This window comes from Lethenteron reissneri, chromosome 6, assembly GCF_015708825.2.
Source record: "Lethenteron reissneri isolate LAM-NWPU_2019-01 chromosome 6, ASM1570882v1, whole genome shotgun sequence".
Classification (NCBI taxonomy): Eukaryota; Metazoa; Chordata; class Hyperoartia; order Petromyzontiformes; family Petromyzontidae; genus Lethenteron; species Lethenteron reissneri.
This window is the reverse complement of record NC_083784.1, coordinates 9,786,609-9,805,620: the sequence shown is the minus strand read 5'-3', so window position 1 is coordinate 9,805,620 and position 19,012 is coordinate 9,786,609. Positions and strand designations below refer to the sequence as shown.

The 19,012-nt window shown below is 52.9% G+C and overlaps 2 protein-coding genes across 2 annotated transcripts in view; both read right to left on the bottom strand.

Annotated features, from left to right (window-relative positions):
- The window catches only part of LOC133354831 (inositol polyphosphate 5-phosphatase OCRL-like), a 58,876-nt gene extending 46,786 nt beyond the window's left edge, over positions 1 to 12,090 (bottom strand). Inside the window, exons 1-5 of the mRNA XM_061571983.1 lie at positions 11,599 to 12,090; positions 10,970 to 11,067; positions 9,586 to 9,612; positions 3,876 to 3,986; positions 3,276 to 3,593 (exon numbers count right to left, since the gene is read on the bottom strand). Coding sequence (XP_061427967.1) covers positions 3,276 to 3,593; positions 3,876 to 3,986; positions 9,586 to 9,612; positions 10,970 to 11,067; positions 11,599 to 11,684 — 640 coding nt within the window. The 5' untranslated portion in view covers positions 11,685 to 12,090. The remainder of the gene's footprint in view (positions 1 to 3,275; positions 3,594 to 3,875; positions 3,987 to 9,585; positions 9,613 to 10,969; positions 11,068 to 11,598) is intronic.
- Positions 12,091 to 16,263: 4,173 nt separating this feature from the next.
- The window catches only part of LOC133354843 (fibronectin type III domain-containing protein 4-like), a 34,844-nt gene continuing 32,095 nt past the window's right edge, over positions 16,264 to 19,012 (bottom strand). The window contains exon 6 of the mRNA XM_061571998.1: positions 16,264 to 18,296. Within this exon, the coding sequence (XP_061427982.1) occupies positions 18,255 to 18,296 (42 nt within the window). The 3' untranslated portion in view covers positions 16,264 to 18,254. The remainder of the gene's footprint in view (positions 18,297 to 19,012) is intronic.

Here is a 19,012-nt window from a genome sequence, read left to right as displayed (position 1 = left end):
CCCTAGTGCTGGGTTGGTGGTGGTGAGCGGGGTTGAGACCCCAGCCCCAGTGCTGGGTTGGTGGTGGTGAGCGGGGCTGATCCCCCAGCCCCAGTGCTGGGTTGGTGGTGGTGAGCGGGGCTGAAACCCCGGCCCCAGTGCTGGGTTGGTGGTGGTGAGCGGGACTGAGACCCCAGCCCTAGTGCTGGGTTGGTGGTGGTGAGCGCCGTGCAAGGGGTCGCCGTAGGATTGCGGTAGGGCTACGTTGCGGGCGGCGCAAGCCGAATCAGCCGTTGCACTGCATCTCTATGGCTCCCGTATCTGATGCTCCCACCCACCTTCACCAAACCCGCACCAACCGTGGTTACGGTGAAGTATGGTCAAACAACCCCCCACCACGACCGCGGCGACGTCGGTAGGCCGTCATCCAGCAGAGGACTGACAAAGGAACTATGAAATTAGACGTTGTTGTTATTATTTTAAAGCGTAACTTTCAAATAAAATAGCAGCAGAGTTCATTATTTTGTAATAAAAGCCCCGGTGAGAGCGTCCAGACCATTGTGTATCGAGAGGGTGGCTGCATTGCGAGGTTCCGCCTGTTTCCACCCTGGGCACGTTGAGCCGGCAGGAGGAATCTGCACCGCGCAGGAAGCCACAACCCATGCCAGGGCAAGACCAGGGGCGCCACGGTGGCTAGGAGATGTCAACTCCCTCGCCTGGTATACAGGAGTTCGTGTTGGTTCGATCCTGACCCTGGCGCCTGCTGTATATTTCGAGTTTACATGTTCGCCCCGTGGATGTTTGTCCATTCCCTTTGTCAACATGTTTCGAGTGATTGGCTGCTAGAAGTTCCCCCGTGATAAACCCCTTCGTTGAGCTATCACTTGTGGCTAGGTCGCTTCTGAAAACGAGATACTGGATAACTCTTAGTTTAGTATTTTTTTATAGGAGGTAAATGCTGATGGTCTGCACAGACTTACGAGGAACCCTCTTGCTATGCTGCCACCTACTGAACAAGCTGGAGACTGGCAGGCTTAAGGAAATGCAGATTGCGCACTCGCTGGACATACGCAAATATTCAGAAGTGCTAAACAGACTCCTGGGCCTTGACCAGGGGTCGGAAACCAAAATAACAAGAAGGGACATTTATTTTTTTCGAATTTGGTTAAAAAAAAAACCCTGAAAATTTCAAGAGCTGCAATGCACGTGAAAATACGAGACGGTGAGTCCTTAATAAATACCATCTCACAAAGCAGTCCTTAAAGAGCTGCACGCAGCCCCAGAGCCACAGGTCGCCGACTCCTGCCCATGACTAAATCTTGGGCGGACTCTCCGGCCTCGTGAGCTAAGCAGGGCTGGACCTGGACAGTGCTTGGACGGGTGACCGCCGTGCGCAAACAGGGATGTTGCCACCGGCTTGTGGGGTTACAGCGTGGGCAACGGGGTGGCAGTGCCGCAAAACCCGACGTTGTCATAAACTGCACTCCTACGCTGCACACATCTCGGCTCCACGGCTTCACCAACCCGCACCGGAGTGCAAAGGTGGCAGCAGCCTTCGCGCGTGGCCCCCCCCCCCCGGGCCCACCCCCCTGGCGACTGGACACGACCAAGGTCTCCGGGGTGGAACAACTCACCGACCGGAAGGCACCGGACGGCGCGGCGAGGTTCGTTCCCACAACCCCCCGCGTGACTCGCATGGTGCGGGCGGAGGGTCCTCATCCGGTAGTGGATTGACAAAAAAGGCGTGCACGCGCGGTGTAAGGTCCAGAGACTCGTGGTCAAGCCGCCCGTTTGACCATCGACCAGGTTTCCCGTGACATCGCGAGTCATGGCCTTGGAAAACGTACAGTCCGTTCTGCTGTAACGCGGGAGTTGTAGCGTTCCTGAAGAACAGCGCGTGATGGAAAAATCGCGTTATAATAAATAATATATAATATAGGGGTAAAGCACGGTCCACCATAACGCGTACGCAGGATGAACAAAGACTGAGGCACGTGCGGAGCATCTAGAAGCATCCAGCAGTATCCCACCTTGTGCGATGCCATGCCGAGGCAGCCGTAGGACTGCTTATTGCTACTCGCGCAACGTAGTTCCATTCACTAAAATCGCGTTACATCCAATTCCCATCGGCGTGATAAAAAAAAAGTGTTCCCTAATAGATTCAACTCGTTACATCCAATTCGCGTTATGAAAACTACGCGTTATAGGACGGACTGTACTTCCTCGTTCAAACGAGGATGGGGGGGCGACACTCTGCTGGTAGCCCTGAGCCAGTGCTGTAAATTCCACATTACTGTGCCAGCGGGGAGGGCAGTCTTTCCGCAGGAGAAGCAAACACCTGCAATTAAGACGAAGGTCACGCGGTCATTGCGGCCCACGTCTGATGAAGCTGCACCTCACCATCGCCCCCTTATGCCGCTAAAACCTTCAGCAGTTGCAGTGGGTATCTGATCTCCAGGACCTGCTCCGACAGTCTCACCACCACCACCACCGCCACCGCCACCGTCTGGCTTTAGGTCTTCTCTTCCTTGAGGTCTCGATAAGCTGCCCCGCCCTCCACCCCGCACACGTGTCTCACCCACCACAACCTTCACGCCCTCTTCCTCCTGATCACATCAACAGAGCTCTCCTACCGCGGTCTATTTCCACACATGTGTGGCAATACGCCGCTAGCCAAAATGTTAACGAGATGCCCTGACTGCAGGAAGGGAGTAGGTGGTCTCCATCTACCTCCATTAGTCTACGATCTCCATAGGTAATCAAAAAAATCAATTGATACGGAGAACGTGACAAAATCAATGAGTAGACAATTCACCTCCTTCCAACATATGTCCCTGAATGTACAAATATAACAGGATTTTCACATATCCCATCAGCCACACAACCCATCAGTCACACAACCCATCAGTCACACGGCCCTCTGAGAGTACAATAATTTCAGCAGCATTGGTTCAACATTCAGTGTCTCATAAGCATTGGAGGCTCTCTTGATCCAATGCTGCCATCAAAGCCGCATGGCCGGTGTGCCCTCGAATCGTGCGCAGTCGCGTGTTCGCGTTCCCAGCCGCGCCGCTTTGCGTTCACCCACGTCGCTTACCACGTCCCACCCTGCAATTCCCCCAGCGTGCCGTGCGCGCAAAACCGGCAGCAGCAGTAACGGCAGCAGCAGCAGCAGTAACGGCAGCAGCAGTAGCAGTAACGGCAGCAGCAGCAGTAACGGCAGCAGCAGCAGCAGTAACGGCAGCAGCAGTAGCAGCCGGCGACGACGACGACGACAAAGCCGCGAGCGGACGAACCTGCATGGGGCTCCGCCGGGGTGTTCCCCAAGCCCAGCAGGTCGGCTTCCTGGCCCCACGACCTCGACGCTGACGCCGTGGCGTCCCGCCGGGCAGACCACACCGACTCCAGCGATTCGAGGTCCATGAGGTTGTCCGCGATGATGAGGGGCGCCGCAGCGGACGAGGCGGCACGTGAGGGTGCGGGAGGAGGAGGGGGGGGGCAGCCCAGGCCGAGCAGATCGGCCTCGGCCACCGCGCCGCACGCCATTTTTTGGCGGTACGGTGCCGCCCAGAGGAAGCCGTCGACGGGAGAAGCACAGCTGTCCTGTTTGCGGACTGCGGACAGACGCACGCACGCACGCGGTTCCCATGCACAAGCGTACAGATATGCGCACGTGTACAGGCGTGCGTACGCACGTACGGATGTGCGTGCGCACGTAGAGACATGCACAGACGCGGACAAAGGTCCTTGTTGAATTTGTACTTCGTATTTATTTTTTGTGATTTGCTTACCTTTCCTATACTTTGCATTCCTATCAGTTTTTGTCTCCTTTGTTGTTGTAATTTTCTGACCCCATGCCCCGACTAGACATCTGTGAAAATGTGCGAGTCACTGACCTGCGATGGCTTTCACCGTCTCAGTTAAGAAGGTCTCCGTGTCGAGGTTCGCAGGCATCTCTAGTACGAGCTCCTCCCCTCCACTGCTGCAAGACACCTTCATCGTGTTCGCTACAAAGACAAGACAAAGATCCCCCGTATAGCCTTAACAGACTGTTGGGGCAAGTGCTGTGAGCGATTAGCACCCATGAAGGCCAGAACGGCACACAATGGGAGTGGGTGGCTAGCACAACACCCGGCTGACTTTGTCTCCCAAGTGAAAATGTTTACATATCACACGAAGTAATCATTTGAGGCAGAGTCGACCTAAGGGAGGCCCAGAACCGGTTCAGATAATCGGCACTGGTGTTGGCCATGAACGGGAATCGAACTCGGGCGGTCAGGTTCGTAGCGTAGCGCGCTAACCGCTACACTAACGCTCCGCAAGCACGCGCACGTACGCCCAGCGTCTGAGAGAGCCGTGACAGTATGTACAGTACGTGTGTGGAATTTCTTTCTCACCATACATAGCCAACTGTGCTCATCAGCGGTGCGGGTTAACCCTTCCCGTTCCAAGATGTCTGCAAATTGCACGGTGGGTCTCCCGTTCACCGCTGAAGCACAGAACACGCAAGCGGCTCAGCGTGAATTGTATTTAGAGGCGTAGTAGCGCCGTTGTCTTTAAAGACATTGTTACTCGCCGCAGCGAACTGTAGCGACACGACCATCGCACTTTACCACAACTGGAGTCTCAGTACCGATAGTTACTTAATTTAAAAAACTCATGACGTACACGTACGTCATCGGAACTGGAAAAGGTTAGCCACTGGGTCAGCGCTCCACCCCATCTCGTTACAAGTTCATGGTCAAACAAGGGGCGGGAGACGCATCCTCAACGGGCTCTCAACAGGCACCAAGGTGGCTAGGAGATGTTAACGACCTCGCCTGGTATACAGGAGGACGTGGATTCGATCTCCACCCTGATGCCTGCTGTGTATTGGAGTTTGCGGTCTCTCTCTCACATCATCGTCACGGTGGTTAGGAAATGTTAACTATCTTGCCTGGTATACAGGAAGTCGAGGGTTCGATCCTGACCCTGACACCTGCTGAATATTTGGAGTTTGTGTGCTTTCCCCCCGTGGTCGTGTGTATTCTACTCAGGGTCCTCTGTTTTTTCCCTCCACATTTAGAATCAACATCACGTGTTTAGAGTATTTGGCTGCTATACATATCCATGTGATGATGATAAGCCACTTCGTTGAGCTATCATTTGTGGCCAGCTCGCTTCTGAAAAAGAACTAAGCAGTTTAGTGGGCCTCTTCTGGTAAGATAAAAATAGTTAATTTAATTAGTTTTTAATTTCGGTAGCCCGCTCCTCACTGGGCCGTCACAGCGAGTCCCTGCCCGAGCGAGCACCGCGGCATTGGCGCTCATCTTCAACGTGCAACCCTGAGCCATTGGTGGAAGTTCCACGTTACTATGGCGAGGATGAGTCCCACCGCTGTTGAATTTCCCACAAAGTGGTACTGGTTTTATTTACCCTTCAAGGGATGATGATTCGACGACAAACCAGGGTGTGAACTCGCAAACTTCCGATTGGAAGGTTGGCAGCTCGCTGGTCGATTTGTTTAAGATCCGATATCACGATTGTCTCGGATTCAATATCACGATTGTCTAGGATTCAATATCACGATTGTCTAGGAATTGACATCATGATTGTCTAGAATCTGATATCACGATTGTCTAGGATATTATATCACGATTGTCCCATGCAGGTAGAACAGAACGTACGACTAACCTAAGCCCCGAAGGTAAAATAAGCAACAATATTGGTTTATTTTATTATATTCTCCACAACGACAACAATGACTAGGCTGCTATAAATTTCCACATGATGATAAGCCACTTAGTTGATCCATCATTTGTGGCCAGGTCGCTTCTGAAAAAGCGCTATATAGCTCAGTGGGCCTTATCTGGTAAAATTAGAAAGTTTAGTTAAAGAGATTATCTTGTGGGAGTCATATCTGCTCTATATCCACACGACCTCCACACTACCCAATAGGTGGGCCACCACACGTCCTCCGCTTTACCCAATAGGTGGGCGACCACACGTCCACACGACCTCTGCGCTACCCAATAGGTGGGTGACCACACGTCCTCCGCTTTACCCAATAGGTGGGTGACCACACGTCCACACGACCTCTGCGCTACCCAAATGCACAAGAGACACAGCGCCCGCGCGACTCCCGCACCTGGTCTCCTCTCACCGCCACGGTAAGGGCGGGTCGCAGTTCTGAAGCTAGACACAAGGATACCATGCTTGACATAACCCATCATCCCTCCAGGGTCGATACAGAGAGTACCGCTAAACAGTGGTTTTCCTACGGAGAGACTTGCCAGCGCCGTAGGGACGTGGAACTTCCACCACTGACTCTGCCAGGAGATAAGCACGGATGCCTCAATGCTCATTCGAGTGGGAAATCGCTTTGGGCTTGACGAAGCTTGCATTGGCGAATAAATATCGCGTGTACGAGCGGCTGCACTGCGGGGGGCCTCATGGAGTTGTGGGCCGCATGAAGTGAAGTTGTGGGCCGTGTCTGGCCCACCTTGTCGCAGGTTCCCCGTCCTACATGAGATGAACTGCTATGAAATGTGTCAATAGACAGACCACCTCTAGTTATGAGCAGGCAAGAGCCTGCTGTGAACAAGTATTGACTGCGAGGGAAACCTAGGTTTAAATAATAATCACCTATAATTTACAGGCCTTTGTCAATCCACCGCTGGATGAAGGCATCCCCATGCCGTGCCAGCTATGGGAGATGTTTGACCAGCTATGTGAGATGTTTAACCAGCTACGGGAGATGTTTGACCAGCATGCTTCACTGTGCTGTTCAGAGCGGGCTGGTGGACGGAAGGGGAGCCAAGACCGGAACAGACATCACTCACTCGACGTGAATGGGAATCAACATCAGGTTGCTGGCTGCATCGTGCCATGCGCGAACCACTGTGCCACCACTCCCCATTCCTCGCCTCATCTCAGGTTAAAATACAGAAAATGTAAATGTGTATTAAAAACATAAAACAACACCAATTCCACACCTTCACACATGATTGAAACTTAAAGATGAAAGAATACATTTTCAAGAGTATCAAGCGTTTATCACAAGGGTCACCACACACGTTGTGCACACACTCCCGTTGTTCCTGTCATGACCCTCCGGACCCTCTCTTCGTGGGAACCCAGCGACTGCTGGGACAAGTCCCTGCAAAGCCGACTCAATGAAAGCTCTTTGTTTTTTTAATTCTCATTTGCCAAGTAGAAGCCTCGGGGCCTATAACACCGAGCGTCAGCCACAAGAGAAGTTACCTCTGTCAAAAATACCTGCCCAGGCACTCCTTGCTAGGCCTTGCTCCTTGCTCTGCCTTGCCCCTTGCTAGGCCTTGCCCCTTGTTAAGCCTTGCTCCTTGCTAGGCCTTGCCCCTTGCTAGGTCTTGCTCCTTGCTAGGCCTTGCCCCTTGCTAGGTCTTGCTCCTTGCTAGGCCTTGCCCCTTGTTAAGCCTTGCTCCTTGCTCGGCCTTGCCCCTTGCTAGGCCTTGCTCCTTGCTAGGCCTTGCTCCTTGCTAGGCCTTGTAGGCCAGAAACTACAGCGCCTACTGAGAGCGGAATACTCACAAGAGCCTATGAGATCTCCTTTACCAGTGGCAAAATATAGTAATAGGTTTTTACCCTTTCAACTGGTACAAAAACTGACACCTTTATACAAGGAATCATGATTGCAATAACCACAACACAAGCAGTCAAAATGCAAACAAAAAGAAACAACTCTGATAATGATATGCACTGTCCTTGAAGTTGATTGGTCCACACCCAAGACAGCTTTTCTTAGAGCCTAGTCTCCATTGGTGTTGGACCAGATGACGCCAAAAGACGTACAACTCAAAAACAGAGCACTATCAGAGTATTGAGAGCTCGGGGTAAGCATTAACACTATGAGATCTCCTTTACCAGTGGCAAAATATCGTAATAGGTTTTTACCCTTTCAACATGTTTGCAAACATGATTCCTTGTATAAAGGTGTCAGTTTTTGTACCAGTTGAAAGGGTAAAAATCTATTACTATCACAAGAGCCTATTTATTGTCACGTGTTTTCCCAGGAGTCATTGTTAATGAGCATTTTTTCATGCGAGAGAAACCTGGAGTGCCTAGAGAAACCCCACACATTCAAGAAGATAACCCTCACAGGTTCGCACAGCCTGGCTGTTTGTAAAAAAATAAAAGTATCCTACTCACGAACGGGGATAACAATGCTGCAAAACAACCGAGAATCACAGCACACGGCAGCAGTGGTGGCTGGTAATGAGAAAGCAGGCCTGGTGGAAATGTGAAACTAATCAAGCTATACAAGTACATTTCAATTGATAAGTTTTAAGTATTTTTTTAATTACAAGTTCACTTTCAACAGCCTTTGCGATGGAGCATCTCAATGGTGGCCACACATAGCAAACAGGCGGTGACACGTGTCCACACCTCCATTATACACACACCTATACAAACTCATACATACACATGTACATAGCAAACAGGCGGTTACACGTGTACACACCTAGATTATACACATACCCCCATACAACTCATACATACAAACGTACATAGCAAACACGTACTGACACGTGTACACACAAAGATCCCCGTGTAGCCTTAAGAATTGGGGTCAGTGCTGTGAGCAAGCACATATTACGGCTGGCATGGCAAATGAGGGGTTGGGTGGCCAGCACCACGCCTGGCCACCTTTGTCTCCTGAGTGGCGATGTTTACACATCGTAACAGGTACTCATTTGAGGTTGATTCGACCTAGGGGAGGCTCAAGACCGGTTCAGATAATCGTCACACTGGTGTTGGCTGTGAGCGCGAATCGAACTCGGGGTACCGGATTTTGGAGCTCAGTGCGCTCACCACAGCCCCCCACACACACGCAAGACAGCACGTTACGACACGTATATACACGCAATGTATATCTATCACTTATACAGTGCGCATTTACACAGTAAGCATTTATAGAGTGACTATCACACCCAATCAAACACATGAGTAACAAGTAACACACACAAAAACACATTAGCCCATAACAGTGGCCTTCAAAAAATGTGCGACGGTTCAGGCGATGGTCCTTCTTCACAGCACAGAGGCTAAAGTGGTCGTCTCACAAAGTCAAAGATCCCCCGTATAGCTTTAACAGACTGTTGAGCCAAGTGCTATTAGCAAGCACTTATAAGGCCGGCACGACACACGAGGAAGTGGCTGGCCGGCACCACACCCAGCCGCATTTGTCTCACCAGTGGCGATGGTTACACATCACACCAAGTACTCATTTGAGGCTGAGTAAACCTAGAAGAGGCCCAGGACCGGTTCAGATGTTGGCCGTGAGCGGGAATCGAACTAGGGTTGCCGGGTTCGTAGCGCTAACTGCTACACCACCGATACCCACCGCCTTGTCACACATACAACTGCAACAGCTATAATCCTTGCACAATTGTGTTTTAATTGCCTATGACACAGTGGTGCACCTCCGATTAGCACGGTTGGCTATGTACGGTGCGCGTGCCTTCCTGCTGCCAATTACGGTCACATTCAGTTGGGATCTCGTTGGAGGGGATTCGCAACACACGATATGTGTTCCATTCATCTCAATTAAAACACTCCAGTCATGACGTTCCGCTGATACGTACGTACCTCTATTCGTCCTTGGTCCAGTCTCTTCTGCAAGAAAACAACATCAGTGTTCAGCCATCGGGAAAATCTCTTCATCTATCGTAATCATAAGCGATCAATCAATTAATTAACCACTCGTTTTGTCAACCCACTCCTGGATGATGAAGGCCTCCCCCACACACCAGTCACAGAGGGGTGATTGGCCATACTTCACCACGTTGGTCAGTGTGGGATGAAGGGGGTTGGGCAGCCATGGTGGCGAGATTTTAACTACCTCGCCCGGTATACAGGAGGTTGTGGGTTCAATCCCAACCCTAACGACTGTATATTTGGAGCTTTAAATCAAAATGTATATTTGGAGTTTGCATGTCTCTCTCTTCCTGTGGTCGCATGGATTTTTCTCCGTGTCCTGCGGTTTTTCCATCCACATTTAGAATCAACACGCGTTTAGAGTATTTGGCTGCTATACATTGCCACATAAGCCGCTTCGTTGAGCTATAATTTGTGGCCAGGTCGCTTCCGAAAATTAGCTATATAGCTCAGTGGGCCTTACCTGGTAAAATAAAAAATAGCTCCGTAGCGAAGTGCGTGGGAATATCCCAAGTGTACAAGGGGATTTAAAAGGGTGTTCACGTCTTACTCCTTAAAACGTATACGGGGACAGTGCTCCTCTGAGCTATTGGTGGAAATTCCACGTTCCCTTAGTTGAACAACCAACTCGTCAAAGAGTAGTGCCGATTTTTATTGACCCCAGATGGATGATGTGACACGTCAACTCCAAACCGGGATGTGAAATCAACCAAGTTGACCAGAGGGTCACGTGGGCAACAGCTCTCAACAATCAGAACAGTTAGGCCGGCACCCTGCTCCCTGTGCTGCTATCTAATCTACACACGCCTGCGCAGACAGTACAGCGACAAATACCCTCCCCCCCCCCCCCCGTGTAGCCTTTAACAGACTGTTGGGCCAATTGCTGTTAGCGAGTAACACCTACGAAGGCCGGCACGGCACACGATGGGGTGGGTGGCCAGCACCATGCCCGGCCGCCTTTGTCTCCCCAGTGCTGCTGTTTAGACACTGCACCAGTTACTCATATGTGGTGGAGTCGACTCCGGAGAGTCCCAGTACCGGTTGAGATAGCCGTCTCTGGCAATGCCCGCGAGCGGGAATTGAACTCTGGCTGTAAGCGGGTTCATAGCGCAGCGTGCTAACCGCTGCACCGCTGCTCCCCAGTGCACGGACACAATACACAAGACACGCACGCACAGCGCCACCACCAAACAGAACATTCGCTCGCATGCGCATCTTTACACGCAGCACATCGTCTGCGCGGATGCTTAAGAAGCGCGGTCACTGGCGCTTTGCGAGTAGAAGCGACGGCGGGTAGACCAAGCCAAAACCTCACCAGCGGAGAGCGAGAAGGAGCCGTCGACCGGCATCAGCCACTCCAGTCGCAGCGCCTTGCTCCCCGGCAATGTGTGGTTGAGCGAGTAGACGAAGAGCCTGCGACAAACGGCGGGTGGCACGCCGTGATGCTACAGGCAGCGGCAGCACAGCAGCGGCGACACACGTACCTCATGCCAGCGAGGGTTCTGTGTTCGACTCCCGGCTCGGGTGTGACGTGTGGAGTTTGTACGTTCCCTCCCCCCTGATCTGCGTGGGTTTGTTTCACCCCCGGGTTCTCTGGTTTCCTCCCATAGCTAAAAAAATACCGCACAATGTAACCAGCATTGACCATAACATCGCAATGCTAAAATTCATACAAATTACTCAACTGGGAGTCTTAAGACTCAGTGAGGCTTTCCTGGGCAACAAAGCACCTCCGATTAGCACGGGTGACAGTCCAAAATAAATTCAACATACATACACACAAGCGTACTAATAAAGCCAAACTAACAATTTGTAAATCATCATCATAATCAGCAGGCAGCCATAATTAACCCACCGCTGGATGGAAGCCTCCCCTAAAGAAGGTGACACACGGTGACACGGCAAGACACGGGTGGTAGCTGGTGGCACGGTGTCAGAACTCACGCATGCTTGTCCCCGGAGCACACCAGGGCGCACACGTGGGAGTCCTGCCCGCCGAGCTTGGAGGCCTTGGTTGCGTGCGCAAACATTAAGGAGCACACAGCATCCCTCACCAAAGACGAAGATCACGCCCCCCCACCCCGTGTAGTCGTAACAGACTGCTGGGGCAAGTGCTGTTAGCGAGCACCTATGAAGGTCAGCATGGGTGGGTGGCCAACACCACGCCCTGCTGCCTTTGTCTCCCCAGAAGCGATGTTTGCACATCGCACCAGGTCCTCATTTGAGGCTGCGTCGACCTAGGGGAGGCCCATGACCGTGAGTGGGAATCGAATTCGAGTCTCTGGGTTCGCAGCGCAGCGCTAACCGCAACTCGACCGCTCCCCACACACCACCACCACGACCAGCAGCACCGCAATCACTCCCCACACACCACCACCACGACCTGCAGCACCACAATCACTCCCCACACCACCACCACCACGACCTGCAGCACCACAATCACTCCCCACACCACCACGGCCTGTAGCACTACAATCACTCCCCACACCACCACCACCACCACGACCTGCAGCACCGCAATCACTCCCCACACCACCACCAACACCATGACCTGCAGCACCGCAATCACTCCCCACACCACCACCACCACCACGACCTGCAGCACCGCAATCACTCCCCACACCACCACCACCACCACGACCTGCAGCACCGCAATCACTCCCCACACCACCACCACCACCACGACCTGCAGCACCGCAATCACTCCCCACACCACCACCACCACCACGACCTGCAGCACCGCAATCACTCCCCACACCACCACCACCACGACCTGCAGCACCGCAATCACTCCCCACACCACCACCACCACGACCTGCAGCACCGCAATCACTCCGCACACCACCACCACCACGACCTGCAGCACCGCAATCACTCCCCACACCACCACCACCACGACCTGCAGCACCGCAATCACTCCCCACACCACCACCACCACGACCTGCAGCACCGCAATCACTCCCCACACCACCACCACCACGACCTGCAGCACCGCAATCACTCCCCACACCACCACCACCAACACCGACTGCCACCACCTTAACGTTGCACAGCGGCAGCCCATTTAATCAATCCACTGCTAGATGAGGGCCTCCAATCCTCAACTAAACTAATTTGTGTATTTAACCAGGTAAGGCCCCTTTGAGCTATGCAGCGCTTTTTCAGATGCGACCTGGCTGCACAAATGATAGCTTAACGAAGAGGGTTATCATCATGTGGACATTTATAGCAGCCAATTACTCTAAATGCGTGATGTTGATTCTAAACGTGGAGGGAAAAACGAAGAAAAGTCCACGCGACGACAGGGAGTAAGGGTCGGGATCAAACCCACGCCCTCCTGTCTACCAGGCGAGGTAGTTAACATCTCCTGGCCACCGCTGCGCCCTGCCAGATGAAGGCCCTCCAATCCACTGCTGGACGACAGTTTCCCCGCACCTTGCGGGACGTCGGGGTCGTTTGACCATACTTCACCGCGTGGGTCAGTGCGGGCTGAAGGAGCGCGGTGGGGCAGAATGAAGGGATGCTGCTGCTGCGCTGCCCTCGACTGCCCGCCGCAGAGCCTATAACACCTGTCTGTCGAGCATCGCGGTGGCCCCTCCAAGCACCGTCCAGGCTCAACCCGACTTAGCTTCCGAGCTTTGTCGAGATCGGGCGCATTCCGGCGTTACCCATCATCGAGTGTCATGCACTTCCTGCTGGAGGCCAGCCAACCGAAACGTCGAGATGTCACTCATTTTCTCTGCGAGCGCAACAATAATATCACTTTCCTCTTGGCCTGCACTGCCATGGAGCCTGTTACCCCAGGGTAACCTAATCAGGGCAAACCACCAATGTTGTTAACCTTGTGGTGGTTAAACCGTTGTAGCCTACGGGCTTAACGCCGAGGTAACCTCACGGGGTAACCTGTCACAGTAGCCAGTGTACACGTGGCCAGGATAGCCTATCAGGGCACAACTCGTTATATAATGTCAAGCGGAGCCCGCGAAGTTACCCCAGAGCAGTCCACGTGGGATGTGAACCCGTGTGGATGTTAACACGAAGTGTCAGGGTAATGAGGTTAAGCCGCATCGGGATAACTTCCGTGTACTCGACATCATGCCCAGATCACCGTTACCTCGTTACCCCTGGCAAGGCCATCAAGGCTTTCAGGATCTGTATTGATCCCTGGAGGAATCCGATGAGCTATGAAGCTCTTTGTTTCATGGACGTCCAATTTGGGGGCGCGTCAGCAAGTTACAACAACAAACACCCCGGGTAAGCCCGTGGTAACCCGTGGCCGCGGTTGCCACGGGTTACCAGGGGGTAACTTGTGTTGCCCTCGGTTTCCAGGGGTAACCGGCGTTGCCCTGGGTTACCTCGGCGGGTCAACCCCGCCGCGCGTCGTGCTGGAAGGATATGGCGAGGCACCGCGCCGCTCCGCTCAGCGTCGCCTTCACGAGCTCCATCGCGGCGCCCTGCCGCGCTGCCTCCACCCCACCCGGCAGCAGCAGCAGCAGCAGGAGCAGCAGCAGGAGGAGGAGCAGCAGCAGCAGGAGCAGCAGGAGGAGGAGGGGAGAGGAGCAGCAGGAGGAGGAGGCGAGAGGAGAGAGGTTGAGGCGAGAGGAGAGAGGTTGGAGCCTCTAGTCCGCTGCTCTCTCTCCCTGCGGGGACTCCGCTCTTCCTGGGGGTGCCCCGTGACGTCGCGGGGGCGGGGCGAGTGGCTTCAGGGGCGGGGCGTGTGGGGGGTGAGTGGTGGGGGGTGAGGTGTGGGGGGTGAGGTGTGGGGGTGACGTGTGGGGGTGAGGTGTGGGGGTGAGGAGGGGTGAGGGGTGGGGGTGAGGAGGGGTGAGGGGTGGGGGTGAGGTGTGTGGGGGTGAGGTGTGGGGGGTGAGGTGTGGGGGGTGAGGAGGGGTGAGGGGTGGGGGTGAGGTGTGGGGGTGAGGTGTGGGGGGTGAGGAGGGGCGGAGCGTGTGGGGGATAAAGAGGGGTGAGGGGTGGGGGGTGAGGAGGGGTGAGTGGTGGGGGGTGAGGTGTGGGGGGTAAAGAGGGGTGAGGGGTGGGGGGTGAGGAGGGGTGAGTGGTGGGGGGTGAGGTGTGGGGGGTAAAGAGGGGTGAGGGGTGGGGGGTGAGGAGGGGTGAGGGGTGGGGGGTGAGGAGGGGTGAGGAGGGGTGAGGGGTGGGGGTGAGGGGTGGGGGGTGAGGTGTGGGAGGGTGAGGAGGGGTGAGGAGGTCTGGTGAGTGAGGTTGAGTGACGAAGGTGGAGAGTTAACATGTGGGGTTGGGTGAGGTGAACTGATGGGCGAGGTGAACTGATGGGTGAGGAGCGGTGGGGTGTTGCTCTGCCTCCATTCTATCGGGGCCGTCCATAAATGACGTCACGCACCTAGGGGGGGTCAGACATTTGTGTCGATGTGTGACGAGGGGGGAGGGTTTGAGAAATGTGACGTCACATAAAATTGCGCAACTTTAAATAAATTTCAACAACACGTTCTACTTAATTAAATAGACTTGTTATAACAACACTAATTAGGATTAATTTTCATGATTAACTATTTGATTATTTAAATTTACTTTTATTCATTCCATGAAGGAGCATTTTGCTTCTCCATGGGAGAATGGAGAAACATACATTTTGTAAATTTGTTGAATGATTGTTATTAAACATTTCGATTTTAATTATTCTACCAGGGCTTTTCATTCTGTGGAATGAAAATGTGATTGTTATAATTGTACTCTCCATTTTGTTTCGTTCTATTACAAAGTTTCAAGTATTTTTATAGTTATAATTACTTACAATTTTTTATAATTATAAGAGAATTTCAATATAATATTCTGAACATCTGCAGTTTTAGTTAGACGTTGAATATTTTCAAGTGAATGTTATGCTAAATTTCAGCTTTCCAACGCCTCCTGTTTAATATTTGTTTTCTCCTACATCAGAGTGTATTGCCACATTAAATACGCACTACAATGACAATAGTTTAAAGTGATTTGAAGCGTGTTTTATTTTCAAAATGGAAATATGGTTTGGGGGGGGGGGGGGCAGAGCTTTGTGACGTCAAATTTGAGGGGGGTCTGACTTTTTGTGACGCCGTGTGACGAGGGGGGGAGGGGGGTCAAAAAACGGCCAAAATCGCGTGACGTCATTTATGGACGGCCCCATACTCTACAAAGACAAATATCCCCCGTATAGCCTGTAACAGACTGTTAGGGCAAGTGCTGTTTGCAAGCAGCTATGAAGGCCGGCACGGCACACGAGGTGTTTGGTGGTCAGAACCACGCCCGAGCGCCTTTGTCTCCTCCGTGGCGATGTTACCACACTGCACCAGGTCTTCATTTGAGGCTGAGTCGACCTAGGCGAGGCCCAAGACCCGCTCAGGTAACCGCCACCGGTGTTGTTCCGTGGGCGGGAATCGAACTCGTTGTCGCCGGGTTCGTAGCGCTAAATTCACGACGGTGTTGAGCGTCTTACATCAGCGCGCCCTTCCTTGCCGTGACATTCCGAGCGGAGAGACGAGGTCACGCCTACGTGGGGGCTATCCTGTTGGGGTGGAGGCCGGTAACACATTCACCTGCAAATGTCAACGATGTTGTGCGTGACCACCCACCCCGTGCACGATCGCAGGCGCTACAAATTCAGCGACGGCGGCGGCCGCGGCCGAGCGTGCGAGCTGCCGTGGGGTCAAGAGGCTGGGCACGGAGAGGTGGCTCGCGATCGGCGGCATTTATTAGTATTGTTGTTGTTCTTCACGCTGCGATCTCAACACGCACTACATGTGCAGTCACGGTGCCGTACAGTACGCGTGTGTGTGTGTGTATACGCATACCTGTCAACCCATACGGTTTACCCCGTAGTTCATGTGCAGGAATAATTGAGTTTTCAGGTCCATACGGCATACAGCCGTTTCAATATGGGCAAAATATTATTTTTTGTCTATATATGTGTGTTTCTCCCTCCTGATGGGACTTTGTAGGATGAACGGTGAGAAATATAACGGCACGGGGTGACCAATAAGGTCTGAATTGGTGTGTAATAAGGTGGGGGCACTGATAAGAGGTTGACAGGTATGTAATTACAGGTACGTGTACGGGAGGCATTGCACCACGCGTCGACAGGTCCGGTGACATTCGGCCTCCTACGTCCCGCCCGCTCAGTGGCACTCCAACAGGTCTCGTGAAAAAAGCGACAAACCTCTCGACCCCCTTGTTACTCCGAACGCCGCCGACGCCGCACAGAACACCACCAACACCTACGCCGAGTGGGCAATGTCTGCAACAACGCACTATTTGTGTACAGCATAATATGTACATAAAATCATAGATTACCTGCGATAAATATTGCAGTTAACACCTAACACCTCGTGGGTTTGCCACTCCCGTGCCCGCTGCCCTTCCACCCTGCTGCACCAGCGTGCCCTAAAGAGGCCATTGTTGGCACTCGGTCAAGGGTCGGCAGTTTTGATATTAACCTCCGCCGAGGGTCGGAAACCAAAAAATAACGAGAGCCATTTTCTTCAAATTCGGTTGCATACGAGACGGTGATTCCCATAAATCAGGGATGGGGAACCTTTTTTCTGCCATGGGCCATTTGGATATTTATAACATCATTCGCGGGCCATACAAAATAATCAACTTGAGAATTTGCCTGTTATATTTGGTCAAACATTTAATTAACTCGCCCCTAATGCGATGGCTGGAACTGCTTCTCTTTGGTGAGGCGTGTGATGTTCGCTGGTATTGATGATGTTGCTACTTGCAAATGCTTTTCCAGGTTTGCTCCTAGATTTATTAAATTTCGAGTCCCGCCTGCGGTTGCCTTGGCAAGGCCACACCAAATGATTCCGTGGGCCTTATACGGCCCGCGGGCCGGACGTTCCCCACCCCTGCCATAAATAAATAACGTGAGCTGCCGGTTTGCCGACCCCTGACCTAGTTCCATCGTCAGCACCGCCCAAGTACCCTGTGACAAAGCTCAGTACGGCAACGCCGGTACCACATCTCGGTATAAATGGCGCCAATTTCAGGAGTCTTCGGCTCAATCCTGGAAAGGTGGTGGACACTTCTTCCACCACCGCCGGTGCACCCTCGTGTCGGGAGCCCCGTCGGTGACTATGACGAGGCTCAGCACTGAGAGTTAATCGTGGCGCGTCGGCTTCTCTGCCCTCCGACGTCAACACCGAACCGTCGCTCGAGGAACGCACGCCAGCTCGATCACAATATATATGTAAAACCACATATTTGACCATGCTGAATACATATACGTACCCACATACGCTTTTCACTCTACAACCCATGTTGTGTGCAATACATAAAGTAGCGAGCCCATTTCATCGGCGGAGTACGACAACGTGAATTCCGTTTAACACGTAGAATAACTTGAATTCCATCGGCCATCGGCAACGCTTTGCCGGATCCAGGAGAGGCCCTGTTTGCCGCTTCCTCGCTTCTCCCGAGCCTCGGCCGCGTCCGTCTTCTCGACGTTGAGAAGAAGCGTTCGGGGTGGAGGGGCGGCTTCCTCAAGGGCCCGAGCAGCCTCGGCTGGCCGCAGTCCCGACGTTGTCCCCCGCGTGTCGTCATCGCCGCATCGTCTTCCCGCGTCGTCGTCCCCCGCGCAGAGTGGCTCACATCTCGTTAACGCTGATCACCGGGGCCACCGTCACGTGCTGAGGACAGAGACCGCCAACCCACAGCATAGACGGATGGCATGCGACAGAACACGCGCGCGTACACTTGCTGGTGCTCACGGGGAAATAAACCAGTGGGGATGGAGTAAAACTGTTGCGCCACACGAACAGAAACGTCGATCGGGAGGTCACGTGCAGTGCGGAAAAAAGTCAACTCCCCTCTAGAGTGCCCTCTCGTGGAGGATTTTCCGACAGCAGTGGCGTCATCGAGCAATTGGAGAGCTGCGCCTTTTTCTTTTAACCGAGTAATGAGGGCAAACGCAGCACAGCGTGACTTAGGCTGCCGTGCGGTTTTTGTTTAGTTCGTGTGAGCCAATCTGTGCGTTCATGACCGGCATTCCACTGGAATTGGAATCAGTTATGGGGTCCCGGTTCTCCAGAAACTGAAGTTCCCGGTACCTCGAGCGAAACGTCGGACATCGTGCCTAACAACGTGAGGTACAATCAGAGCCGGTACGACCAGGGATGGTATAATCAGGTATGGTATGACCAGGGTTGGAAATGAGAAGAAATTATTTGGGGAGCTTAAACATTGCCATGCCCGTTTCAGCAGCACATTCACTTAAAATAATACAGCAGTGTTTTACGTGAGGTATATTCACAGACAACGGTGTGAGTGTTCTCCTCCTCCTCCCACATGCTCCTTGGGAGCTCCAGAGCATGATGGACGGATGCTGTGAAATACACCTCTACAC